Raw genomic sequence first — 26,633 nt, 5'->3', positions numbered from 1 at the left:
TAACGGTGAATCATAAACCAGTGGGATGGTTTCCTTGAGCTGGGGAACAGAGGTCATTCCTCATCCACTGGTACAGCTGGGCTGGCATCTTCCCACAGGAGCAGCTTTTGGTCAGGGCCAGGGAACCCCCAGCTGGTCCCTGGGGCAGTCCCTGAGAAGGAAGGGGAGATCTCTTTTCCACAACCGGGCTTTGCTGCCAATGGTGCCACAAACTTGCTTGGCATCATAAGGGGTGCAGCTTTCCCCACTAATCCAGCCCGCTGTTGCCAAAGAATTTTCTAAGCATGCTTGCAGGGAGCAGGTCCCCTCTGTGCACCCCATCAGGGTACAGCACGTGCTTCATGTGAGTTTCTGCTCTCCTTCCTCTGCTCTGAACAGGCAGAGCACAAAGTGACAGGCTCTGCCTCCCTCCTGCTGTGGTTAGTGCCTCTTATCTCAAGCAAAAGGTATCTCTTTTCTCACTAATACAGACAGGAGTGCCTTGACCTTTTTGTGGCTCCATCCCAGCCAGGGATTCTTTTTCTCTTGCAATCTTGCCCCACAAGATGTGAAGGGAATATAATGTGATTTCTCCTGCAGTGCTAAGAGCCTCTTGGCTAATTCTGGGCTGCAGACGTCCTTGCAGCTGTGCCCCACAAACAGCGTGATGTATTCTCTCGGGCCTAGCGGTCAGTGACTTGTGGGCTGCCCAGCCTGGAAGTGGTTGGCAGGGCAGCAGCAAGCAGGACCATCTTGTTTTGTCCTTAGCCAAGCTCCAAGCTCCATGCCACAGTGCCTTGGGAACACAAAGGGGACTTCCCAGTCTTCCCAGCGGTAGCTTTGTCTTACTCCAGCTCTCATGCCCTCTTTCTGTTTTCTTTCACGCTTCTCTGCTTCCATGAATCACTATCTAATAGCAGGCTCTGGTTTTACTCCACCGAATGTCAGAAAGATACATCCTGAACTCCAGAGTGACAGTCTGAGCCAAACCTGTCCAGGCTTTGGGGTATTTGAAATGCAGAGCCCAGTTCTTTCATGAGGAATGGTTGGGAGCTTTGGGATTTGGGAACAGGTAGCTCCTCAAAAGATGCTGCTGATTTCTCCCACATGCTACAGAAAGAGAAGGCAGAAGCATCTTGCCTTGATGCACTGGGTGGAAGAAAAAACTTTCCAGCTCTGAAGGCTTCTCAGCTTTTGCATTCCTGCTTTCCCCACCTCCTTAACGGGAGGTGAGGGGGCATGTATGTGGGAAGGCAAAGCAACAGGAAACTCTCAGACAGCTGTGATTTTTCACCAGAATCTGAGAAACTGTCTGAGCTTGGCATCTGCAGTTAGAGCTGGGTCATTAAAATGACACAGCAGCTCGGCTGGGCTGTAGGGAAGGAGAGCTTCCCAGCATGGGAGGCCTTAGGGGGCAGGGGTGGGGGAAGCCCCTTCTCTGAAATAACTGGGGGAGAGACAAAACCTGAAAAAGACTGACAAGGGATATAGAAAATATTTTTCAAGTCCTGATACTGTGCTCAGCTGCTGAGTTGCCATGGTTTCTAGCCACTGGACTGGAAGCAGGATTGCGGGGGGTGTAAAGGGTCACCTGGAAGAGTTAGGTTTCCTTTGCTGGCACTGTGCTTCTCACACTTTATCAGTCCCCCAGCAGTGCTGGAACTGAGGTCAAGTGAGGAAGAGAATTTTTTTTTTTTTGCTTTTTCCTCCATCCTTCAAATGCCACATCAGCAGCAAGCTGCGAGCTGCAGGATGACCTCAATGAGGAACAGATTGTCCCTTGGCCTGCCTCCATCTTGCTGTCTGTGAGGACATCAGGCAGGAGGACCTTGAGCTAGGAAAATCGAGAGGAGGGAGTGTGGACTGTTTCCAGGAGCCACACATTGGGATAACAGCACCCGGGAGCTGGAGCCAAAGCAGCGTCAGGGTTTGGGAGCTGGAGGAGGGAATGCAGGAACTGGCACAGGGGGGATTTCTTTCTGTCATCTCTAGTTTGATGGCTTGTTGGCAGCACCCAGCAAAGATTTACAACAAGCGTTAGTCAAGAGCTGTGATCAGTTGGGGAAGCTAGCACTATGACCTGGCCTGAACCAGCTCTCCCCCTCCCTCTCCTCCGCTGAAGCCCACAGTGTGGGGTGACTGCCGCCAGCTTTGCTTCAGAAAGCTGGGGGGAGCTGACACCCCTCCTGGGCTCTGGTAGGCTCCTCGCCACAGGCCTGCTGCACAGGAGCTCGCAGCCTTCCCTGAGGAGGAAGGAAAGGTAACGCTTACCTTCACCTGTCTTCCCAAGCAGACGCGGAGCAGCCCCTCACCCCCGTGTAAGGTAGAGCAGCCTCTGCGTTGCTCTAACTTCCACCCAACCGTCGTGTCCTCGCCAGACTCAGAGGCGAACACTGTGGCTCCAGGAGGGAGCATTGGCAGCCCTGCTCACCGCCATGCTGGGCTGGAAGCAGGGTAGCTGCAGAGCCTTTTCACCACAAGAAACACAGGCTGTGCGGGCAGAAGATGTCACCCAAAGAAGGTCCCCACCCTTTTAAAGGTGATAGATATCACTTCCAGACTCCTTATGTAGCCAAGGTCATATGTTCCCTTTTTTGGACTGTGTCCCTCACCTCCGAGTTCAAGATGTGCCTGTATAAGCTGTGCTACTCTGATCCTCAGAGCCAGCCACCACCCCAGGTCCTTCACAGGAATAGATTCCTGGCTTGGACCTTGTAGCTAGTTCACTAGATTCATCAAGCCTCGCTTTTGAGTTTTGGTTTCATTTTTTGACAGGCTATGAAGTTTCTCTAGTTTTACCTTATCTTGTTCAATCCATCTCTCCAGATTGGATAATCATTTCATCACTTACTACATCTATTACAGCAAGAACTGGGCTTCTCAGATAAGTGCCAAGATCTCACTGGCCAGGTGCTGTCAACAGGCAGCACAAAGATGGAGCCTCAACCCTGGGAGTACTCGATCACAGGTAAAATCTTGTTTGTCCTCCTTCAGATGTCATCACAACCCCATCTTCTACCCTGCTATAATAACTAGTGATGTTCCCCATCCTAAATCAGTCCCCATGATTTTTCAAAGTGTGCCAGATTATCATACACTTTATCATGACTGCACACATGGTGCACAATGCACCGAGGTGCTTTCACTGTGTTTCAGGCTGGTCTGGACAGCACTCACCCTCCTGTAGCCACCAGAAAAGTTTTAGTGACGGTATAGTGTTTCATGGCTTCAGGGCTTTTGTTTGCTGATTGTATTGTCAGTGATTATTTCAGTGTCTGTATTCAATACTGATTGCAACAGCCTCGGCAAAAGAACAGTATGAGAAATGGCCCAGTCATGAGTCTCCACTAAGTCCCAGGGCTGGATCCAGCTTGCATTTGCACAATGTGAAATCCTCAGAGCCAGATCCTGGCCCCCATGCTGACAGGGATTAGCGCTGTCCCTCACATCTGATTTCAGGGTAGGACTAGTTGCAGAGACAAAACCCTTCTCGGTGTAAAAATACACAAATCTAGCACAGCAGGGTAACTCTGGTGACCTGTATGATTTACTCCATCAAGACAGACTGTAGCTGAGGTTTATTGCTGTTTTCAGATAATTGGAAGGGTTACTGACAGCCAAAGGAAAGTGGGAGGCATTGATGTGCCGCTGTGGGAACTAGGGCTCTCAGGATTTCATTCTGGATTTGGTATGTAACTTCTAGCTGTTAGCCACCAGACCTATTTTCCAATTTCCAGCTCATTCATTAATTCTAAGAGTCACATCTCATTCCCTCCAGCTTGGGCTAAATCAGGCTTGAATTTCGGTGATGCTGAATGTCTGCCCACCTCCTTGATTCCAGGAGATGAGCTCTGTGAGGTTTTGCTGGAGTCACCTTAAAACAGAGGTGTGGTACAAACAGCTCTGCTAAGGGTGGCTTATTCATTCTCCCCTGGTCATCCCCAGCTGTTTAACCCAGTTCCAAGCTGATCCTCATGGTTAGACCCTCCATGTGGCTTTGATGGGAAGAATATAATATAATGTAATGTAATATAATATTTTACAAAACTACTTCCAGTGAACTTTAAGACCACATAAGATTAGGTGACACAGAATGCAATACATCTGTCCATAGATGAAGTGAATAGACATTTTGGAGAACTTGGCATTTTTTTTAAAGCTGTTTGATTCAGTGGGCCCACCAGTCCAACAGACTGCCTAATTTTGCATTAATGTTCCAGGAAAGCATAGGAAATATTTCCAGCTAAATCTGCAAGAAAAATATTTGCATTTCCCTCCAGGCTGGTTTCTAACCTAAATTGTTGGGGTTGGGGGTTTTGGGAGAGGGTTGCTGCTTTTCAGTAAGTTTCCACAAAATAGATATTTTTCTTTACTCTGGAAAAATGAAATTCAGACCACTGCAGATGCTGAAATGCCAAATGACTTTCAAGCACGAGAAAATTTTGAAATTGTAAGTATAAAACATATGGCACTTTGCTTTGGAGTGAGATTGGAAGGGAAAAGCTCAGTTGTAAAGCTGAACTGAGGATATTTTATTATTCAGAATGAAAAGAAAGAGCTTTATTTTTAGATAAAGGAAGACAGAATTTTGCGCAGATCTGACTATTTTCTGAAATTGATTTTTTTCCAAAGACAAGCAACAGTTTTATTAAGTATTTGTATTGTGGTCATATTAGGTCAATTATTAAATCTCTCAAGTGAAAACCAAAAGATCCTTAGGCATTTATTTTATGTGAAAGGGGATGAAAATGGAAACTACTAACAGGATTTTTCCAGTTTAAGAGAAAATTATTAACCACTCTCCCTCAGCAAATACAGATTTGGGACAGTTCTGCCTATAACCATGGAAGGCCAAGGGGGAAGGAGGGGTTCATTGCTCATAACTAAACTCAAAAAAAAAATTCCCAAATACTTAGGTTTTTTTCTGTTGCTTCACTGTATACAGGAAAGTTTGAAATGGAGATGAGCCTCCCTGGGGAAGAAATTTCAGACAGGACTGTGCTGGCTGACTCTGCTCTTGCCCCCTCATCTGCAGTAGAGCCAGACCCCTTGGGAGGTCCAGGGAGAGGGGGAAACCACTAGCCCCCCACCAGCTCGTCCTTCCCACTACACTAACTGCTCTGGAGTGTTGGCCCCATTGCTGCTGGCACTGTGCACCCAGTGTCACCGCACAGCGGTGTATGGCTAAAATGTGCCCAACTTTTTGCTTCGGGCTCAAATTGATTCTGATCTCTCTTAATTGTTTTGAGAGTCGACCCTCACCATGGGGCAGTCTCTTCCAGCCCACATTGCTGCATCAGGTCTGATAGAGTCAGATGAGTGCGCTCAGCCATGCAGGGGATTAGGCTCATTCCCACAAACTCCTGCTTAACTGAGTACCCCTCTAGGCTCTGGTGTTCCCCTGAGCAGCGCTGTCATTATCTTCACTATGTTACATTTACCCCATGCAAACATCCTCATTTTGCTTTCTTGCCATTCATGTAAGGTGGGTCAGAAGCCACTGTGACTCCATGTTGTGCTCAGAGAAGAGCAGCTTTGCTGACCCCTTCTGCAACTGGACGTTGCCCTGAAGCACAGCACCTCATTAACCTTGTTTTATTCTTTGTAGCTGCAAGTGGTTTTATTGCTCATAAACCTATCCTGGTTCCTGTCTTCAGCTGTTCTCATCTTCTGTGGGCCATGACTCTTTTTGAAATGTCCATTTTATAAATCACTTTAATTAGTCTTATATCATTCTGTTATATTTATATCAATTGATTTAGGTTTCAGATTGCTTCCATTACATCTTATATATTGCTTTCATTTTATTTATGGTGTTTCTAGTGCATTTGCATTGCTTTCCTTAGATGGATATAATTTTGGCTGGATTTACAGTGTATTTCTTCAGTTAGATTTATATCATTTTAATTAGATTTATATCCCTTTAGAATTTGAAGGCTTCACTTAGATTTATAATATCTCTTTTTATAGGCTTCTCTTGTGTAGGAGATTCACATCCTTTTTGTTTTAAAGGATATTGCTTAACTCAATACTGATGTTGCTTTATCTAGATTTTGGTCAGCCCCCCAATTAAATATATGAAGCAAGTGCTCACCACCTGTTTTTTTCCCTCCTGATTTCCACTGGGATCATTCCAGCATAAACTGTGATGATTTAAAGTAACCTCCTCCAAGTCAGCACTGGCAGGAATGTAATGGAGATTATCTCACTAACTGGATTCCTCAGAATAGCCAGTGAGTCCAGTGAGATACCACTTTTATTCCTTTCTTTCCTGTACACTAAATGTCACATCATCATAGGGAAACTGAGCACCCTCTCCCAGCATGGCAGAGGAGCAGGGCTGTACTCTCCCAATATTCAAGGCTCCAGGATCGGTGTCCAGTTGGGTGACATAGGCTCTAAACTGAGCTTTCCCTGCCCAAGCAATTGCCCTAATCAAGAAGCAACTGGGTGTTGAGGGAGCAGTAACATTTCTTTCTCCACTTTCCTTTTTCTAGGAAAATACTCAAATATCTTAAGGAGAGCTCAGAGCTGGTAATCCCAGGCATAGTGGAATCTCCCTCCTCATAATTTCCTACTTGCTGGTGTCCCTAAGACCATAACTGTGCAAAGGAAGCAGGTACAAGGGTGAGGCCGTGCCCCCTCACTCCTTGTTTTGTGCCGAGGTCTTGCGGGACAGGAAATTCCAGCGCAAAGGCCTGTCCCTCAACACCCCAGCCAAGACCACAGCAGGAGGAAAGCAGCAGTGCTACAAAAAGCCACTCTTCCAGCTCACAGCCACAGAGGACCTCGGTTTCTATTTCCTGCCCAGCTCTGATCACATCAGCATAAGAAATCAGCTAAAAGGGATCTAAATCCACATGCTTCAGGGCGAAATCCAACCTCTGATCAAGACGGGTCAGTTGATGTCCCTGAGGGCTGTTATTTCAGATGTTCACAGCAGGGTATTTGGTTGCCTTCCTGGAAACATGCCCCTGGAAACAGGGCTCTGTTGGAAGGCAGGACAGTGAGCCACATGTACCGCTGCTCCCAGACCTTACCCAGTTTTATCTCTAGACCCATTGAGGGCCTTAGCTGATGGGACTATCAAAATCTTCAGCCATCAGCACTCAGTTTGGCAGGGGCGGCTGCAGTCACTCAGAGGTCTCATGGAGAAAAAAACAACCTCCTGAATCTCTTCTTTCCCAACACACAACATGACACTGGGGCTTACTCTGTGTCCAGGGATATTAAAAGCTTATGAGACACACCACTCATATAGCTGTAGCATTATGGTACCTGGGGCTTGCCTATGGGAGATACCTGCCAACCAAAGAACAGCCTGTCAACAGTGCAGAGGGTTGCACATCCTCCCCATCCCTGAAAACGGCAGGACTGTTTCCCTTCTGCTCACTGTGAGTCCTGCAGGGAAGCTTTCATGGGACAGTTTCAGAAGACTTTTGCAGTGGGTTTGAATGGGATTCCTGTATTTGTGCGGCATTTGGGAGCCCATGGCAAATAGGCCAAGAGCTGAGCTCAGGAAAGAAAAACGAAAAAGTTTTTCACCTACTGATGCCTTCATCCTGCCCTCTCTTTGTCTCGCTCTGACCTCCCCCTCTTTGTGTTCATTCCCTCTGTGAACAGGACAAACCCTATGAGGCATGAAGCAAGGAGGGAGGCAAGGAATGTGTTACAGAAAGCCTGGTGCCTGATAGTTGAATCCAGATGTTAAGGGAAGGAGGGAGCAGGGTTGTGTGTGTGACAGAAAAAGGCTGGAGCAGGCAAAAGTAAGGGGAGCCAAGCCTGCCCTGCCATTTAGACCAGTTAAACAGAAAAGGGCTGTGAATTCTATTCTTCAGGTACAACTTTCATTCTTCCCCCCACAGAGGACAGAAACTGGACCACGAGGGAAGCCTGCCCAAATCTTCAGCGTAAGAGAAGGGCCAACCTGCAAAAAGTACTAAATTCTACTCTCCTATTCCAGTGTGATGTATTTTGGCCCACACCAGGAGATGTCCTCAGCAGAAGGTATCCACAGCCGATGCTTAGTCGTGAGCCTGACTCACAAAAGCAGCTATTACAACTGTAAGGAGCTGTAGGACAGTGTTGGCCACCAGGAAGATTTTTCAAGCATTTCTTAATAGCTCCCCATCCTACACCATCAGCGTGAACTCCAAAGTCTCTCCTTCAGACAGACCAGACTTTGCCATGTGATCCTTCCAGTTCCTGTGTCCTTTCTAAGGAAGGGCAGCCCATATCTTGACTGCCGTTAGTGGATGGTTCCCACCGGCTCCCACAGTTCAGGATTTATCTCCTGGGGCCTCAGGTCCCCTCTGAGGGATCCTTATCTGTATTGCATGGTGTGGCTTCAAGGGTTTTATTTTTGTGGCATTTCCGTATTCCACCCTAGCTGTGAACCAGGTCACACAGACCATGGCCGGAGCAGGCACATGCTCCTGAGATTCTTCCCATTAATTTACCCAGAAGAAAAGGGACAGAATCCCTCCTGCACATGCCAGGAACCACTCCAACTGCTCTCCTCCCCCTTTCATCTGCCTTTCTCATCCTGCCTGTGGCTGCATCCAGCCTCTGCATAAATGAGCATGGTATCTCAATTAATGTGCATCTAATCAGGACATCAGCATCTCTGGAAGAGAGTCTGCATCGGCTATAGAGGTTGAACACTCAGTTAACCTCCCAGTGCTCTGCCACTGGGACCTGTTCATTTAATTACACCCAAGCTGCTGTACTCCTCAACCTTTTAATTGCCCAGGGCAGAGAATAGGATGGTAAACAGGTCAGATAGAGGATGCTAGGCATTGTTTTGAGGCAGTAAAGCTGTTTTTAAACACCATTCAGAAGCTTGTTTCATGTAATTGCCCAGAAAAGGAGGGCATTCAGGAGGAGCAGCAGAGAACACTCAAAAGGGATGCTGAATAGGTTTTAGTTAATGAAAAATGACTCAAAGCCTGATTCCCTTTTGTAACAGTAAGATCTCTACTGAGCACCACAACATAGATTATTTCCCAGAGATTTGTTTCAAGCCATAGGTCCTCTGTAGTAATATTCCTGATAGTAACTGGGATTTAGTCAACAAGTCGGGAGACTGAGAGAGCAAAAAAAAAAAAAAAAAATCCAATTAGCTCTCCTGGAGCCCTGTTAGTTCTGTAGTGCTGTGAACAATAGTAAAAAGCTGTTTTTTATGAGTTCAAATCCCCAAAATAGTTGCCCTGATTGAATCCTTCAAAAAGCATGGATGATTCTTTCATGTAGCTTTGAAAGTAGAGTTTGGCATGAAAATGAAGGATGGAAGATTAAAGAGATTAAGGCAGAACTTTTGGGTCTGATCCCTGACCTCAGCTACACCAACTTTAGTTAAGATTAACACTAGCATGAATGAGATGAGAAACTCACGGACTGAACAGGCAGCAAAAGCTTAGGTTTGGTTGGTTTCTGAAGACTTGGATCTCTCAGGCTCTTCTGAACAACTGCTGAGTGGGTTTTCAGAGCACAACCAAAAGTCTGGCTTTTCTTCCCCTTGCATTACTGCCCTGAACTCTGTCTGCGGAACCAGTTAGCCAAAGTGCTGGAAAGAGAAACCTGCCTGGCTCTTGGGAAGTGCACACAGAGCTCTCCTCAGTCCAGCAAGGGAAATAAACCTGATCAGGGCAGGGGACAGAAAGCCTTGGTAAACCACAGGTAACCTGCTTGGAGAAGGCTGGGAGGGAGGATGGCTCTCAGGATCTGCTAGCTGGATTAGCAGTCTGATCAGGGCACAAGCCCTGAGACTGCAATGACAGGCTGTGTCCTGGGGTTCTACTCAGCTCTCCAGCCTCCAAGATGAGCTAGCTGTGCGGTGTTTTCCCTGCTGAAAGGAGCACTGCATAAAGGAGCTGCAGAGCTGAGAGTGTGCTGTGAGTAGCTCCTAGAGAAATGCACTGCCCCAGGAGCACAGGGAAGCCTTCTCAAGCCCCTGATTGTGGGCAATCCTGGTCTATTATAAGTGAGTGTAATCTAGTTTTAAAGCTCTTGCAGTGACAAAACAGGTGTATGCACCAGCTTTGATGCTTGCTCCATCCATCTCCTCCATGCCTGAACCAAGCAAGGGCAAGGGTGTTGTGTACAGTTCATTAGACACAGCCCAATAAATCACCTTGAAAGAAATATGGCTTGACATCAGTGCTTTGTTTGAGCTCTGGCTTGGAAAATACTTGCTGTCAGGGTCCTGAGCACACCAGCAAGCACTAATTGCCCCAACAAGCCTCACACAGTCTCTTCCCACTGGCCCCACAGCTCCATTTAAGCCCAGGCCCAGGCCCCTCACCCCTCCCCTGAGCTGGCTGTGTGCAGCACCCAGAGGGAGGCTGCCTCACTAGAGAAGATGAGCAGCATGAGACAAGGTTCTATCTTTGGCAGCTCAGGCACAGTCCTGGGCAGGGGGAGCAGAGCAGGTTTGGTGGGGATAACTGGTTCAGCTAACAGTCCAGGGAGCACCAGGCAAGCGTGAGATGATAAGCCAGGTCCAGGGTCATGCTGAGGGGACAATCAAGCTGAAAAGGTCCTACCTGCAGTGGAGCTCAGGTAAGGGCTGGTGCAGGGGTCTTTGCTTCAAAGGAGCAGTGGAGCCAGGGCAGAGGTGCAGGGAGAGGGCTGAGGCTGGACAACTAAGGTTTGTTGTTGCTCTTGGGGCCCTGGAAGTTAGGTATGGCACAGTCCTTCTGAGGGTGCCCTGCCTGGATGTGTGCCTTGCCTGGCAGCCAGGGTTTTCTGTCTGCTTTGTGGCTTCTGCACTGAATTTCTGCTCAACAGAGTTCGTGATTCTAGAGGCAAAGGCAACTGGAAGTGGAAAACAGGCCTCCTGGAAGAAGTGGAGGCAATCTGAAGGACATAGAGCTTCTTGGGAACCACTGTGGTTGTTGATTCAGCAGACTGAGAGGGACCACGCTGGCAGTGATAAAACTTGTTTCTGCAACAGCAGAGTTGTGTGGGACTAGGATCTGGAAGAGGTGTGGTGCTGCACCTGCATGAAAGGCCCCTGCAGCCCTCCAGTCACCCGGCGCAGGCAGGGCTGGTTTTCTCTCTGCTGAAGAGGATGGGAGCTGTGTCTCTTGCCCCTCCAAAGGTGAGGGATGCTGAGGAGTTGGTGGCAGCAGAGCAGTTCTCAGCAAGATGCTCTTCCCCACTGCCTAGCCTCACACAGCCCAGCTCCCCACTGAGTTACCAGCATTGTTTCTTAGAATAAGCAGCTTGTTCACAATAAACATCCTCGCTCTTTGATGTATTGGTGGTACTGTTGTTGCGGTGTTTTAAATGCCTCGGTTTCATGCTCGTAATAAGAAAACTGGTCGCAAAGCCTTACTGTAAGTTGATGAGAAAGTAGCAGTAATTACTGCTCTCTCTTCCACTGGAGGGTAAACTTCAGATGCTAATGGTTTCTAGAGGTTTGACTGATTACTCACATTGGGGTGAAGCAGCAAGGGGAAAGGGCCTTTGTTGTCTCTGGTCTTAAATGCCCCTGTGTTCAAGGGGCTGGGCAGGAGGTATGCTAGCCTCAATAAGAGATAGTTGCAGCAGTCTGATTTTGGACTGAGGGGAAGGGATTTTTTCGTGGAAGGGGGTGCGGGGTGGGACAGAGCAGATGTTTTCCTCAAATGGATGAAGGGAGAGGATGGTGCAGGCATTTATGCATCATCCAGCTTGACAGCTTGCATGCAACAGCAACTGGGTGGTAAGTGGTGAATACAGGGTAGCTGCAAAAATTTTTGTTTGCCTGGTAAATTTGCATGCAGGGAAGGCGGGGCTTTTGCAAGCAGTTTACCCACAGAGCCTTGTGTGGGATGCTATAGGACTTCTCATGCTCTTTGCTTCTGTTTTTCCCTTGTCTTCTAAGGCTCTAAGCTTTTACAGTGAGGGCTGTCTTTGAGTCCAGATCTTCATAAGCATTGATCCCTTCCTGGTTTTCCAAGGTGCCTATGTGACACTGAGCTTCTGTAAATGAAGTTTCGAGGTGAGGAAGAGGGAATGAAGAGTTGTAGCTTGGCCAAATATTAGTGGTTTTCCCCAGGGATGACAAAGGATGCATCTAAGACACCAAGGCAAACCCTGTGTCAGATTGTAATCCCCTGCTCCCACGCACTGCCCTGCTGGAACCTCACAACAAAGCGCAGCAGAGAGTGTTTTCTTTTAACAGCATATTTTTTTTTCCTTAAACTTGTTCTCAAACATGGCTGAGGTATTTTAATGGAAGTTTCCTCCCAGTAAAAAGACTGCAGTGTGCACGCATACCAGAAACTCTTGGCCCAGACCATTAGCATTTAGTAAAACTAAATGCAATTCAGCAACTGATCGTTCAATGGGAACACTGAACTGTAAGGCATGTTTCAACTTTCCTACAGTTCAGAAATTACATGTATGAAGAGCTGTCCCATATTAGCGAACAGCAAAGGTAGAAAGGCCAGTTGAAACCAGTAAAGAATTGGTTTGGCCATACAGATGTGTGCCAAAGTCTTTGAGCTATACTTACTCTTCTCCGACTACCCTTAAAGGCCACTAGTTCTCCACCCACCACTAACCGGTTGAAGTCTCTCTTGCTGAGATGCTGACCAGCAGTGTCTGTCCCCTTTGCTTGTCAGCTTTCTCTTTCAAATCTCGGCATAGTTCTCCCCTGCTGTGCTCCCTGGTTACTTTTCTGTTATCTGCTACTAAAGAGCTACTCGCTCTTTAATTCTGTTGCGGGCTGGTGTTTTGAATCCCTTCCCCGCCCTCCAGTGTTTTTGTCTGTGTGTCCATTAATTTTGGGACTGGGATCAAATCTGCCGTTCCCAGGTCAGATTTAAGGTTTAATTGTGCCCTGCTCAAATTGCAATCTGCAGGGCTACGGCATTCCTGGCAAGGTATGGGTAAGAGCCTTGGAAAGAGCTCTCCGGGACAGCCTGCTGGCTTCCTTTGCTCTAGGAGGTACCAGGAGAAAAATTGTATCACTTACTCCAGGACAATTTTGCTAGCTCAGCGACACCGTGAAGGACGGTCCTGAATTACCTCTCGCACCCCAGGATCCGGGTACACAGTGGGCACTGCTAAAACCTGCAGCTGGGAGAGCGTGTTCCTGCAAACATGTAAAGCTGCAGGGAGTACAGCCTTATCTCCCTTTATCCTTTATCCACCAGCACAGATGCAGGACCATGCTGTGCTCTGGTGCCTGGGGCTCAGTTGCGAGCTGATGGACCTGAAGCAACCCTTGTCCAACAGAGAAGTGGATTCCAGATTTGGGTCGAGAAGCGAGTATGGCCCTTTGGAAGTTTTCCAAGGGTTATTTGTGCCCACTGACCTCCTGGCACTCTTCCTTCTGACCCCTGCTGGGGTCCTCCTGTCTTTCTGCATAATCTCCTCTGAATAAATGCACTGTGAGTGAGGCCGCCTTCTTTGCAGCTTTTGTCATGAGGAACTGTCTTCCTGTACATTTCTACCTTGTGGGCCCTCCCTCTCTTTTTTATCTGAGCTAAGCTGTTTCTTTGCTCCCCTGTTTGGACCTCTTAACTTTTTCTTCTCCTCAGCTCTTATTCTTAGCATTGCTGTTGTCCTGAAAAGTATTTCAAGGAGACAATTTGTTTGAGGGAGGCTGTGAAAATTTAGGGTTAAAAACATGTCTGAGGTCCTGCAAAAAGCATTACTTGGACAAGGGGGATCTCTTTGCCTGGAAGCGTGGATTTAAATGTTTGTTTCTATTTATTTCTGTGCTTCTCCTTGCAAAGCTCTTTCTGTGAGGCTCTGATCCTGCTGCCGGAGTGACCTTTGTGTTTTCAGAGAGACCTTTTGAAATCAAAGGGGCCCTTCATGAGCATCTGCCCATCTGGAAGTGATTGCAGAACCGGGTGGGTGAAGGGCAGATCGGGAGCCTTTTGACGGCGAACTGCGGAGTCTGAAGTGACCCAGGTCCAGATGCCCGTGAAAGAAAATCCGAAGTGGCCCGCATTACGTCCTCAAGGGCAGGAATACATCCAGCGTGCCTCGCAGCAGAGCCGCAACAGTGCTCCGAGATCCCGAGCAATCATGTAAATGTCGCTTGATTCACAACACCCACACGCTCGGAGGACTCGGGCTGTACTTGTGCAGGCAGGAGAGCTGGGCTTCGTGGTGAACGCTGCCCTCCCTTCCCCTCCCCAGCTGCGGCCTGCAGACAGTTAGGAAAAAAGCCCCGCGGCACCCGAGGCGGGGGGGGGGGGGGGGAGCCCCGGGGCGGGCGGGAGGCGCCGTCTCCCTCCACCCCCCCCGCGGCAGCGCGCTGGGCCGCTGCTCGGGACAGAGCCCCCGCCGCCGCGCCGCGGGAGCGGCCGCGGGCCGGCGCTGGCCCTTTAACGGCGGGGCGGCGCGCTGCCTCGGCGGGGCCGGTCCCTGGGCCCGGGGAAGGAAGTGACGGGCGGGGGGGGCGAGGGAAGAGCCCGCCGAGGGCTCGAATGAAAAGGGCGAGCGGGCGGCGCGCCGAGCCAGCCCAGCGGGGCCGGGGCCCGGGGCGCGGCGGGCCGCCTTCCCACGCCGCCGCTCCGCGCCTGCCCGCCGCCGCCGCCCCCCCGCCCCATGGCGGCTCTGCCCTGAGCCCGCGGCGGCCGGCCCCGGCCCCGGCTCCGGGGGGATGCGCGGCCCGCGGCGCCGGCTGCCGGCGCTGCCCGCGCTGCTGTGGCTGGCGCTGGCCCCGCTGCCCGGCGCGCCGGGCCCCGCGGCGAGGGCCGAGCTGCGGGTGCGGGTGCGGCTGCCCGGCGGGCAGGTGACGGAGGAGAGCCTGCAGGCCGACAGCGGCTCCGACTGCGTCAGCCTGGAGCTGCGCACGGCCGACGGCGCCCTCGTCACCCTCACCGCCGACTTCAGACAGGTACGGCCCCGGCACCGCGGCCCGCCCGCCCGCGGGGATGCGCAGCTGCCCCCCCCCCCCGCCCCGGCAGGACGGGTGCGCGGGGACCCCCTGGGCCCCGCGGAGGGCGGCGGCGGCGGCCTCGCCCGTTTGGCGGGTCGGGGGGAGACCGGGGGCGGCAGCGTGGGGACGCTGGCGCCTCGCGGGTCAGCGGAGGGGCTCGGCGAGGGCAGCCGGGTCGCGGCTCTCGGCGCGTGTTTTCTGTGGGGCGAGTGCTGCTGGTATCGGAGCGCCAGGCCCTTCGGGACCAGGGACCGACTCGGAGCCTGAGGAGACGCTGGCCGAGCATCCAGGAGCCAGATCTCTTTCTGAGGAGCGGAGGGTCCTCTGGCACGTCTAGGGAAAAGACCACCCGCCCTCAAGCGCTGTTGGGGTCTTGCCACTCTGTGCAGAGCAGTTCTCGCACGTATCCCTCCAGGCTGCTGTCCCGAGGGGCGTTACGCCCGTAACCTCCTGCCTCTGTGGTGAAAATAGTTGCAAAAGATGCTAGTGGGATGGGTGGCAAAGCTTTTCAACCCCCAGCTGACCCCAACAGCTCTGTTTCTCCTCGCTGAGCGGTGAGTAGCGTGGTTTTGCAGGGCAGGCTCAGCAGCAGCTGAGCACAGAGCAGGGCCAGGGCAGGAGAGTCTCTGCGATGGGAAGAGCTCAGCTTCCTCACTCCTGGATGGGGGTGATCGTGTTCTGCTGTATCTCTGAGACATCTCTCTCCACGATGAGTGTATGGTGCAGTTAGTTCCTTCGGTGGGCTCCTACTGTCTTTGGGAGCACATGTGTGAGTCTGTGGTGGGGGAAGTGTTTGACGGACAGTCGTCTGTGGGACAGACAACAGCCCTCCTGTAAGCAGAGCCTCTCCTCCCAGCCCCATGTGCGAGAGGTCGCCTCTCTGCAGGGAAGGGATAATTGCTGAGCTGAAGCCCATGATCCCACGCTTCTAAGCAGGAGATGGTGGCTTCTGGGCCAAGCGTGGCATTCATTGGAGCATGCCAAGCCTGGCTGGATGCAGCAAACTTTCTACTGCACAGGGATAAACTGTTTGCTCCCATGTGGGTGGCACAACTGTCTGGGTGGCACGGCCGTGTTATCTTGTTCCAACCCTCCACTAGACTGTTTGCTCAGGTGGACTTTGGTTTGCAGCAGGAGGAAGCTCAAATCCATGAGATAGGAAGGTGTTGTGTCCCAACCTGTTGTGAACCTTGGAGCCTTTTGCCAGCGATTGTTCTGGTGCCTCTTCCCTTTTCAGCTATGTTCTTTGGTCCCACTTTCCTTGCAAGACTCTCAGATGGCCCTTCTCCATCTGGAGGGTGCAGGCTCAAGCCCACCTCTTCCTGAAATGCTAGCAGAAGCCATGGTGACTTTGGAAGTGCTGGCATGCTTTATGTACTGCAACACACATGCAGGGTGGCAGTCTCATGACTCCTGTTTAAAAAAAAAATTTAAAAAATTGCAAGAAGACATGGCACACCAGAGAAGTTAAGGGAGGGAGGAAGGGCTCTTAAGCCTGTAGGTTGTAAACTTGCATACCATAGCATAGCCCTGGCTAAGGGAAGTTACATTACAGATCCTCTAGGGAGGCTCTTTGAGAACTTGGGATGTGACTTGGGACTTTTGATCTCCTGCACTGTTGATCATCATTTTTCACTTGCTTCAGCTCTTCTTGAGGGGCGTTTGCTCTCAGATCTCATCTACAGACCCAACAGTGTATGTTAGCTCTTCTTGCTCTCATCCTTATTATAGTTGAGCTGCTTCTGGGCACAGGTTCTCAGAGGGTATCTTGACTTCTGTATGTTAAATCTTTCGCTCTATACATTCCCGCAGCTCTTGCTGGAAATACAAAGGAGCTTGTCCCTGGAAGGGTTTGCAAACATCGGACTTGCAGAAATCCATTCCTCATCTTCAGTTTTAGAACCATTGGGTACTGGCTCTCGCTGTTTCAGAGCTTTGCTAGAAAATAGCTGAAAAAGTCCAGAAAAACATAAAGGACTGGGGAGACAAATCTGTGGTGCAGTGAGTAATGGATGTGAGCAGGCAGCTGTCTGGCCCGGTTTCCCCTTCTGACCTGTTCTGGCTGCACACAGGCATTTCCCTGTTCTGGTCTGGTGCTCATCTTTCTAACATTGCACAACTTCTCTCCAGAGGGAAGATCTTCAGGCTCTTGGTCCTGGTAAAAGCAGCTGGGGTTGTTGATCTGGCTTTCCCTAACTAGGTTGTGTGGTCATGCTGTGGCCAGGATGCTGGGGTTTTGCACAAATGATTTTTCCACTTCTCTGGCTTAAACTGCAGGGGGTTAGTCCAAAGGCAGTTTTTTTGTTTTTGGGTTTTTTTTTTGCTTTTTTTTGCTTTTTTTTTTGCTTTTTTTTTTTTTTTTTTTCTCTTTGCTGACAAAGTGCTGCTGTTAGACCAGGGGCTGGAGAAGAAAGGAGGTATGAGATCACAGTTAATTTCTATGCTCTGACACTGATGGAAACTGGGTGGGACTTCATCAGTGGTTGGGTCTTTAATTTTTCTTCCACTGTTATGCCCCCTCCAGAGCTGAACCTGAAGGAGTCTTATTCTCAGAGCACACCAGTTTTTTTTTCTCATTCTATAGTGCCGCACAGACTGGTCTGTGAGAGTCCAAACTGGGAGCTGATGTTTTTGGGGCAGTGCAGTAGTGAAGGCTATTTTCTTGCAGTTTGAAATAGCATGATGAAAACACTTCTTCTTTTTCTGTGTAGTACTGTCAGGCATAAAATATATTGCAAAAAAAGAGTGAGGGGGGTCAGCTACCCTAAATGTTGTGTCTAATTTGAATAGCATGATCTTGCCAGTTGTTAAACAGTGGCCTGAGAACCAAGTGGGTGGTTTTATTCCAAGGTCAGCACAAAGATATATAAAAGTTTCTCTTTCCTTTTGATTGCTGGAAAAGTTGTGTTGGAAACACAAGGGAGAAAGCATGGGTAGTGGTATTTTAACTCTTGCACTGCCAGTCCATTCAGTTTCCTTGTTAATAAAGCTGGTGTTACATGATATTCTGGGGGGGTGGTCTGAGAATTTCCTTATGCCAGGGGTCCATCATGTTAGGTGCTAAATGACCAGGTGATTCAGGAAAGCATCCAAAGATTGTATCTGTGATTTGGAAAGCAGTTTCTTCTCTGTAGCCAGACCAAAAATATAAAGGAGGGTGATTCAGTGCTCTCCGGGAAGGCAGGAAGGGATGGCTTGTTAAAGCAAGGTGGTCATTGTTACCACGAGCTGTAGTGAGGTACCTGAAAATGCCCTCTCTTGATCTGATCACTCCAGTGTGGGTAGATGGCAGCTGTACCGCACGCGAGGTCAGCGTGGTGGCTGCCAAGCTGGGCATGGGGCTGGAGGGCTCAACTCCTGCCCTGCAGCCAGAGCTGCCCTTTGCTCACTCCACTGCTTTGGGGAAATCACTTGTCAGGTAGGATCCAGTTTCAAAAGTGGCCTCTGACTGTTACTTTTAGGCATTGCTCGGTTTGTGGATGCTGAACATGAGGTTGTGTAACTAAAAGATGATTTTCTGAGCGCTGTGGGGATTTCCGGCTGCTCAGTGCTTGTAAGAATCAGGGTCAAACGTTATTGTTCCTGAAAATGTGCCTTTCTCCCCACCTCTCCCAGCACACCCTTAATTCACTTTTATGGATACCTGAGTATAAGAAGCAGTGGACCAAAATGTCTTCATTCTAGCCATCTCCAGTAAGAGGGGCTAAAAACCATAATCCCCACCCAGTCAGGGTAACTCAGCTGGCTGGACCCCCCGTGTGCATGCAATACCAGATTCTCTGTGTTGTATAAGCATGATGACTTTCTGGCCAGCTGTAGCTGTTGCCCCGGGGCAGTGCAGGCAGGGCCTTGACCACAGCAAAGGCTGCTGACAGGGTTAGGAGTTGGGCCCAGGAGTGCCGGTGTTACCCAGTGCCCCGAGCAGCGCGTCCCCTTTGCATGTACCCCCACTCTGAGCAGACGTGTGACAGCAGAGGCAAAACCAGGTCCCACAGCGGCGTTGATGTCCTTGAGGGAGAGAAATTTGGCAGGAAAGCTGAACGGGTTGTGGGGAGGAAGGCATTGAAATAATTTATTTCCTTGGGAACTAGTGTGTTCCACTTAATGGGAAGTTGAGACGCTGGGCTCGGATCTAGACCACACAGGCTTGTACGTCTCTACTGGATAAACCCTAGAAATGGGGGTTGAATTGTTCTCACACCCCAGTGACAGTCCCTGGAGGAGCTGGCTAAGGACAGTGTGAGGAGGGAAGAAGTTTGATGATTTCCCTGGTCCTCCTTGCAGTCTAGTCTTCACTGGAAGTCCTTCTCTTAGATGCAGGCAACCTGGGCTGTTGGGAGCACGGTGCAATGATTTCCTTTCAGCCTTTAGGAAGGAGGAGCTGTTCTCCCCCTCGCAGTGAAAGCCAAGGCTGCGGTTCCCTCCAGTGCCATGGTTAGAGCATGGCTGCAGAACTGGTTGTTCTCCGTTACACCAAGCATTTGTTGTCCAAACCTAAACAATAGCTGTAACTGTACGCGCCACACGAGCACGGGTCAGGGCCAAGGATTCTCAATGCCCCCGTGATGAGTTCATCTGGAGAGTCCCCACGTTGCAAAGGCAATGTTCTGCTCGGACTTGTTCACTGCTGGGAAATTTTGCAGAAACCCAGAATTAAAGGTGCTGTTTGTTGCCTTGGCTGGGTACCCACCTTGGCACTGATTCACACTGCTGCTGCTGGTGGGAAAGAGGCAAGGTGGCTGGGGAGGGAAAGGCACTTTCTGAGTAGGAGAAGCTTCGGTGCCTCTTCCCATGTGAGAAGTATGACATATTTCTGATGTGACAGGATTCAGTTCTTGTTCCAGCTGAGGTTGCATAGCCAGGGCAGGAGAGCTGGGAAGCTACGGAAAGCCAAGCACGGCTTTGAAACAGAGGTGTGAAGCAAGGCTGGGGAAAAGAAGAGACTGACCTCTTGCTCAAGAGAGGGTGGTCACTGCAGGGTATGTGTCTCCCAGAAAATGGGCCAGTGTGCAGCACAGTTTTAGCCTTGCTCTGAAATCCATCGCAAGAGTTGCTTTGGGTTTGGTCGGAGCTAGGTAAAGGTGGGATTCTCTCTTCAGAACAATTGCACATTATAAGAGCCAGTTTCTTCAACAAAATAGCTTGATTAAAACTGTTGGTTGGATCACTGGCTATTTTAGTGCTGGCAGACCCGGACCATTCCTGTCTTTCCCAGTGCATCTCCCTCCATATCAACAAATGTGATGGCAATCCCTGGCACCTGGAGTTCAGACAGCACCAGAGCCCTCTTCATGCCAGAGTTGCTTCCTTCAGACACCACGGAGTGAGACAGAGCTGGGAGAGGGACATTGGCCAGAAGCCCTGGGGACGCAGGGAGGAGCAGAAGAAATGATCCCTCTCTGGGGGACCCAAACCGGGCATGGGGTGGGTGTTGCAGGCCTGCAGGGTGGCAGCTCAGGGCAGTCACTCTTACAGGCAGCGGCATCAGTGGGGCTGGTGGAACCGCTGACTCGGATACAGATTTGGCTTTGCAGTTTAATGTACCTGTCCAAGCAGCCAAGCACAGAGCCTCTCTGATTCAGCTGCAAGGGGCTGCATCAGGCAGGTGGGGAGCAAAGGGCTGGCTGGGTGTGTGCCTGAGGGCAGGAGCAGGGAGGCATGAGGGAGACCAGCCATGCCATGCCTTTCTGAGAAAGGAGAATCTGGGGGTGGAGGAAAGGATGGGTCATGCAGTGGGACACTACCCCATTGATCCTTACTCTCTTCCCCCTTGTTCTTTCCTCCTGCAGCTGTACCTCCCCACTATAAGACCACCTTTCCCTGTCTTTCTCTTTCTTTCCCTCCTTCCATCCTCTACCAGTGAGCTCTTTCAATTATGGTTTTTGCAGGGGTCTTTACCAGAGGTTACATAGACTTGTTGACCTATAAATCGGGAAGCACACAGAGAGAGGCAGATAAATATTTAGATTAGCTGAGCAGCAGCCCTGGGTCACTTGCTCGCTGGAGTGATGGGAGCAAGGCTGGAGCTGGAGGCAGTACATTAAGGTGCTTTGAGGGCAGTACAGCAGTGGCTGGTGACCCTGTGCACTCCTAGCTTGTTCCTGGTGTCTGCCTTAGGTTGGAGGGGCAAGTAGGTGCTTGTCTCAGTGCCTGAGAGCTGTTCATTTGCTCCGTTGGTGTATTGTTGTGACACAAATTTGGTCCTTCTCCTGTGTGCTTGGAACTCAGAAACACTTAAATACTGAAAACCTTTGTCCAAATTCATCACTGAATCCAGGAACCCTTTGTATACTGTCACCTTGGGACCTGCGCCCACTTGGGAGGGAGCTCATCTCTGCCTGGACTCTGCAGGAGCTCTGGACTTGGGAAGCAGAACAAGGGACCTGGAGCTGTGTGGGATCAGTCAGGAGCTCTGCATGGTTTGATAGGAGCAGTGAGAGCTGTGAATCTCTTGTACAGATCAGCTGTGAGGAAGAAAGAGATCTGGGTGTCTGAAGGCTAATTCTTAAATAGGCAGATCAGAAGGACTAATCAGTTACTCAGCATGTTCTCATTTTACAAAAATTGCCTCCAACCTGGGAAGTACTGCACTGTTTTTAATCTCCCATCTGTAGAGGTTTTCATCCCGAGTGCAATACATAACTATCACTGTTTGCTTTTTCCAGACTGAATGCTGATTGTTCAAAGTGAATTAAAATTAAATCTGTAGCTGAAGAATATGCCAGCGTCAGATATTAGTTTTAGTATACTCACCCTTGGGCCTTCCCAGTATAGAACCTTACAGCAGAAGAGCTCAGCTGGAAGGCAGCTGGACTAAATGTAGATGGGAACGTGGGTCAGTCCCATGGTGCTAATGTCTCAGTGGGAATTCTCCCCACTAAAGCTGTCAAAAAATAATGATTCTATAGTAATTTCACAAGATTTTTGGTATCTCTTTCTTCCCAAACCTCCTTCATGTCCTGTTCTTGTGGCAAGTTTTCAGTCAACAAATGCAACCAGCAAAATCCTTTCTCCTGTCCTGGGGAGGGAAACGCATCTCAGATTGCAGCTGTTCTTTCAGCTGTCCAGATGTGCACTGAATTGTATACCCTTTCATTTTCTGGACATGGAAGGGAAGGCAGGGAATAAATAGTGAGCTGTATAAGCTAGTCTGCAGAAAAACTCAGTGCAGACACTGCTTAGAGCTTGTAGAAAAGAGAAAGGCTCCCTTCTTCTCAGTGCAGAAAGAGGTTTGGAAGAAGCCATGCTTCTGAGCCATACAACAAGAATAGTTTAGGAGGAGAGGGATGATCGTAGCAGCTTGGCATAGCTCCTGCTTACTGGTCCCTAGGCACTCATATCTGTCCAGTTCTCTGTGGAGGATGTTGTTAAGAGCAATGGCTGCTGGTGGGTGCCAAAAGGCAATAATTGCTCTTCATGCTGAGGAGGAGGCACCATTCCGATCCATCTGCTTAGCCCTTGCAGTACCATGGTCTAACACCAAGGCAGGGGATGGTGGATTCCCACAGAGTGTACAAGTGCCCCTGAAGCCAGAAGCCAGATGAATTGATACCTGCATAGAAATCCAAGTCGACTTCTGCCAGAACAGGATATAGGGAGGTTTTGCTATTGAACAAGATATTCTTAGAGTCTATGTGAGGGTAACTATCACTGGTCACCAAGCTGGTTTTGGAGATGGGCTACAATCCATGTTGAAGCTCTATATATAAAATGCCAAAATTATTGACCCAGACAGAAAAGGTCAGCTGCAGCTGATCATAACAGGTTCCTTTTGGCTTTAACAATTTGACTTTCATTTCTGTTCCACATGCCATTGGGTGCAGAAGTAATTTGTTCTCCAGGATACCAGTTGCTCAGTAGCAAGTTGAGGGAAGGCAGCAGAGGAAATTTGGGACTGCTTGCCCTAAGTAATGCATGGAGATAATGGCTATGTGATATTTGTTTAACAAAATGAAACAAGACTCCTTGGAGATTTGCCTCCCTTCTTGGTACAGAAACCTCCAGCTGTTGTTTGAGGAAGCTATGGATATAGAATGTGACCTGGCAGCAATTTGTCCTTGCCACAGTGGGATTGTGAAAACCCTTACTTCTTTACAGACACCAGTTATTATGCTGCAGGCTTTTGGGTGGGATTGAACCTGGGACTACACCCCTGTGCTCAGGTAGCAGAAGTATGAGACCTTTGACTTTGTTCTTTTGGCTGGAGACTTTCTCTTTGACCCAGACTTCTCAGTTCACCCCACTGATGCCAAAGATCTGTGATTCTCACTCTATTTATCTTTTTGTCAGGAGGTGAAGATCTTCCGTGCCTTAATCCTAGGGGAGCTGGAGAGGGGCCAGAGCCAGTTCCAAGCGCTCTGCTTTGTCACGCGGCTTCACCGCAACGAGATCATCCCCAGCGAGTCAATGGCAAAGCTGCGGCAGGTAAGGGGCACCGTGCACCTGGCTTCAGTGCCGGCTGCATCCTCCAGTCCACCCAGGGTTTCTTAGAACTGTCCTGCCTAGATACCCTTCCCAGGCAGCTGCCTGATTGTTCAGTTATTAGACCCACCTTTGACCACCCCTCCTGCTTGAGGGACTTGGTATTAAAATAAGTGTGTCAGTAGTACTGATGCTGTTCTACTGATATACTAGAATGAGGCGTGATTTAGTTCAGCCTAGTCTGTATCAAATGGTAGGTGGATGGTTAGAGCATCCACCATGAAAATCCCTGCCCCACATTTCCCAATGAAGTAAGTACTGATTTGGGACCATTCATCATGACAAAGCATTGAGAAATGATCACAGACAGAGCAGTGATAAACTCTCACCAGTTTTAGCATCAACAAGAAGTTTTTAAGTGTCTTGCATCCAGATAGGATGCAGGTGCATTTACAGAGGAACATCCAGTTGTACATCTTATGTTGGCATGAAATCATCACGTGCTATAGGGAATAATTTGTTGCAACCAAGATTCAAGTTTTTGTTACTTCATCCTCTGCAGAAAAATCCCAGGACAGTGCGGCAGGCTGAGGAGGTGCGGGGCCTGGAGCATCTCAGCATGGATGTAGCTGTCAACTTCAGCAAGGGGGCCCAGCTGAGCTCTCACATCCACAATGTCTGTGCAGAGGCCAAAGAAGCAATTTACACCCGAGAAGATGATGTCAAATTTTGGCTGGAGAAAGGTAAGTTTCCTTTGGTTTTGTTGGAACTGCTGTCAGCAAGTTGGCACTCTACTGTGATATCTCCTGCCAGGTATCTCGTGATCAGCACAGATCATTTTGGCGTCTCTTGCACTGTCTTTGTGGTGGATAAGGCATGTGTATCGCTTGCTTGCACATCACATTGCACTAGTGTATTTGTTAGCATGTCTGTCTTCTTTTAGTGGTGCTCTCCTAGTGAACGTAATTACGCAGGTATTTTCAAGGTAACCTTTCTCCTGGTCCACCACCCAAAAGAAATATGTTCTTTACACACTTAGTGTATCTTTCGGCTTGCTTTCCCCAGGGCCCTCTCTTCTCCCATGGTTTCTATTCAGACTCATGTCCAAACAGCCCCTGGAAATGCACTCCACGTAACCTCATTCTCCTTGACTGTCCTGGAGATAGTGCAGAGAGAGCAATGCTTGCTTTGGTGGCTCTCTCCTTTGACCTTGCCTTTTGGCAGCGCCCTGAGCAATGTGTCTGTGCTTTCTTCCACAGGGGTGGATGGCTCCATGTTCGAGGTCCTGCCACAGACGTCTGATCTCCCTGACCTGCAGCGTTGCAAGCTGTGTGCAGACCGCTGGAAACCTTGCATTTGCAGCTACTCACTGAGCATCGAGTGGTACCCATGCATGCTGAAGTACTGCAAGAGTCGTGATGCTGGTGGCAAGGTTTCTTCTTACAAATGTGGCATCCGCAGCTGCCAGAAGGGCTATACCTTCGATTACTATGTGCCACAGAAGCAGCTGTGTCTTTGGGACGAAGAGACCTAGCAGAGTCGGGCCAGACCATTTCAAGGGGCAGCTCATCTGCCTCCTGCCACCATTTATGATGTGAAAGGCCTCCTGGAGCTGGATGTTCCAGAGAAGGAATATGGTTCACAGCGGTGCCTTGTACCAGGAGAGCTCTGTGTGTGTGCCTTTCCTTCTGGCCCCCCTGTGACTTCCTCTCCACCTGATGCTGTCTCATACTGTGATAAGCGGGCTCAGCTCACTGCATGTTGATGCTCTCCTAACAGCTGCCAGGAGATCCAGCTTCCTGGAAGAAGCAGGAGATGCAGGTTTCTGGGGTGAAGCACTGGGAGGGGTGTGTTTTGCCCTGCTCTGGAGCTAGCAGGTGTGAAAAGGGGCAGCTCTGATCAGTTATCAGCCTCAAGCATCCTGATGAGTGGTCAGGGCAGGGAGGGAAATGGTCTTGATGACCTGGGTTGTCAAACATCTCTGCCACTGAAGAAGACCCTTCACTGACTTCACCACCTCCTGGTGATACAACAGCACTTCCCAGTGGGAAAACAGCTGATTTATGGGACCACATACTCTGAACAAGGAAGGTACGAAGCCTACCCAAAGCAAGAGCCTGGCCATAGCTTTTTCTAGTGTCTGACTGGCTGTTATATCCTTCCTGTGGCTAAAAGATATAATGGGGGACTTGTATCCCAGCAATGACTTTTGCCCCTAAAGGGCTGGTAATTAGGGCTCTAATTAATCCCGGTTTAGACTAGTGATAGGCCCAACTTTTTGTGTTGGTCCTGTGATGTTCCCGCTAAGAAAGAAACATCTAGAGACTTGTGACTACTGTCATAACACTGTGGTTGCAAGGGGGGAGGATGATCCCAGGTGGGTTCACACTGTTCTTTTGAAGGACAACATTCTATATCTACGTCCAGTTTTATGTCCTACTCTGCCAGCTATTCACAAGGAGCTCTTAGATAACTTTACTGCTTTGCTGTGCCTTGGCTTCCCCTACATGTAAAACAGGGACAACACTGAAGCTGACCTTGGCCCTGGTATATACCTGGAGGGCATCAGAGAAGAAGCACTGCAGGAGTGCTGCCTGTTTCATGTCTCCTCTTCCTCTCACGTTAGAACAAGCAGGGAGGGGAGGGAGGCTGGCTGTTGGGGTCATTGTGAACCCCTGTACCTCCTGGTGAAAAGCCTTCACAATGTGCCTTTTTGCATGAAACACAGGAATTTTTGACAAAAAAAAAAAATTTGGTCACAATTATTTTTGTATTGATCACTTAAGGGGGGAGAAGGGAAAGGTATTTTAATACTGCAACATGAAGTAAAATACACTTGAAATGATTTTTTTTTAAAAACAAATTATTTATCATTTGTAAGGTAAAATAAACTGATTTTTTTTTAAAGCAACCCTGGCCTAAAAGATTCTCCGTGCATAATAATCTGTGTGTGATCCAATTGTTTGGGTTCTTGATTAGGAGTTGCTCCCTTATGGGTAAGTCTCACGCCCGCACTAAGGACATTGAAGGCCCATGGATGGGACGGGAGGGGGAAACCTCTCGCTGTTCCACATGACCACAGTGAGTATCCATGTGGTCCTGCATCTCAAGCATAATGTTTACCCTTTGACTCGTCTCAAGCAACTGTGGAAGGTTCAAGCCCAAGCTTCGGTGAAGTGAAAGAGCAGCAGTGGAAGCAGGTCCTGGGGTTAGCAGGCTGGTGCCTGCTCTTTTCTCTGAATGACTCTGGAGTCCCACAAGGGAATATGCAGATGTGCAGCTGGCTGGAGGCTCGTCTCTGTCCCACAGCTTCAATAAGGTATTCTTCATCTACTCCTCTGCAGCT

The 26,633-nt window shown here is 49.4% G+C and overlaps 1 protein-coding gene across 1 annotated transcript; it reads left to right on the top strand.

The window, feature by feature from the left end:
- Nucleotides 1-14,540: 14,540 nt before the first annotated feature.
- Nucleotides 14,541-26,198, top strand: OAF (out at first homolog). The gene is made up of 4 exons (XM_042800663.1): nt 14,541-14,824; nt 23,156-23,290; nt 23,850-24,030; nt 24,547-26,198. Exons 1-4 carry the CDS (start codon nt 14,588-14,590, stop codon nt 24,819-24,821), a joined length of 828 nt encoding a protein of 275 aa, XP_042656597.1. The 5' UTR covers nt 14,541-14,587; the 3' UTR covers nt 24,822-26,198.
- The last annotated feature ends 435 nt before the right edge of the window (nt 26,199-26,633 follow it).

Source organism: Tyto alba, unplaced genomic scaffold, assembly GCF_018691265.1.
Source record: "Tyto alba isolate M040663 unplaced genomic scaffold, T.alba_DEE_v4.0 Super-Scaffold_32, whole genome shotgun sequence".
NCBI lineage: Eukaryota > Metazoa > Chordata > Aves > Strigiformes > Tytonidae > Tyto > Tyto alba.
The sequence above is the reverse complement of the archived record's forward strand: the minus strand, read 5'-3'. Positions and strand labels throughout refer to the sequence as shown.

Coding starts and splice junctions, on each gene's coding strand:
- OAF (XM_042800663.1), top strand. CDS start 14,588: ATGCGCGGCCCGCGGCGCCGGCTGCCGGCGCTGCCCGCGCTGCTGTGG. Junction 14,825..23,155: donor TCACCGCCGACTTCAGACAG/GTACGGCCCCGG, acceptor TCTTTTTGTCAG/GAGGTGAAGATCTTCCGTGC. Junction 23,291..23,849: donor CAATGGCAAAGCTGCGGCAG/GTAAGGGGCACC, acceptor CATCCTCTGCAG/AAAAATCCCAGGACAGTGCG.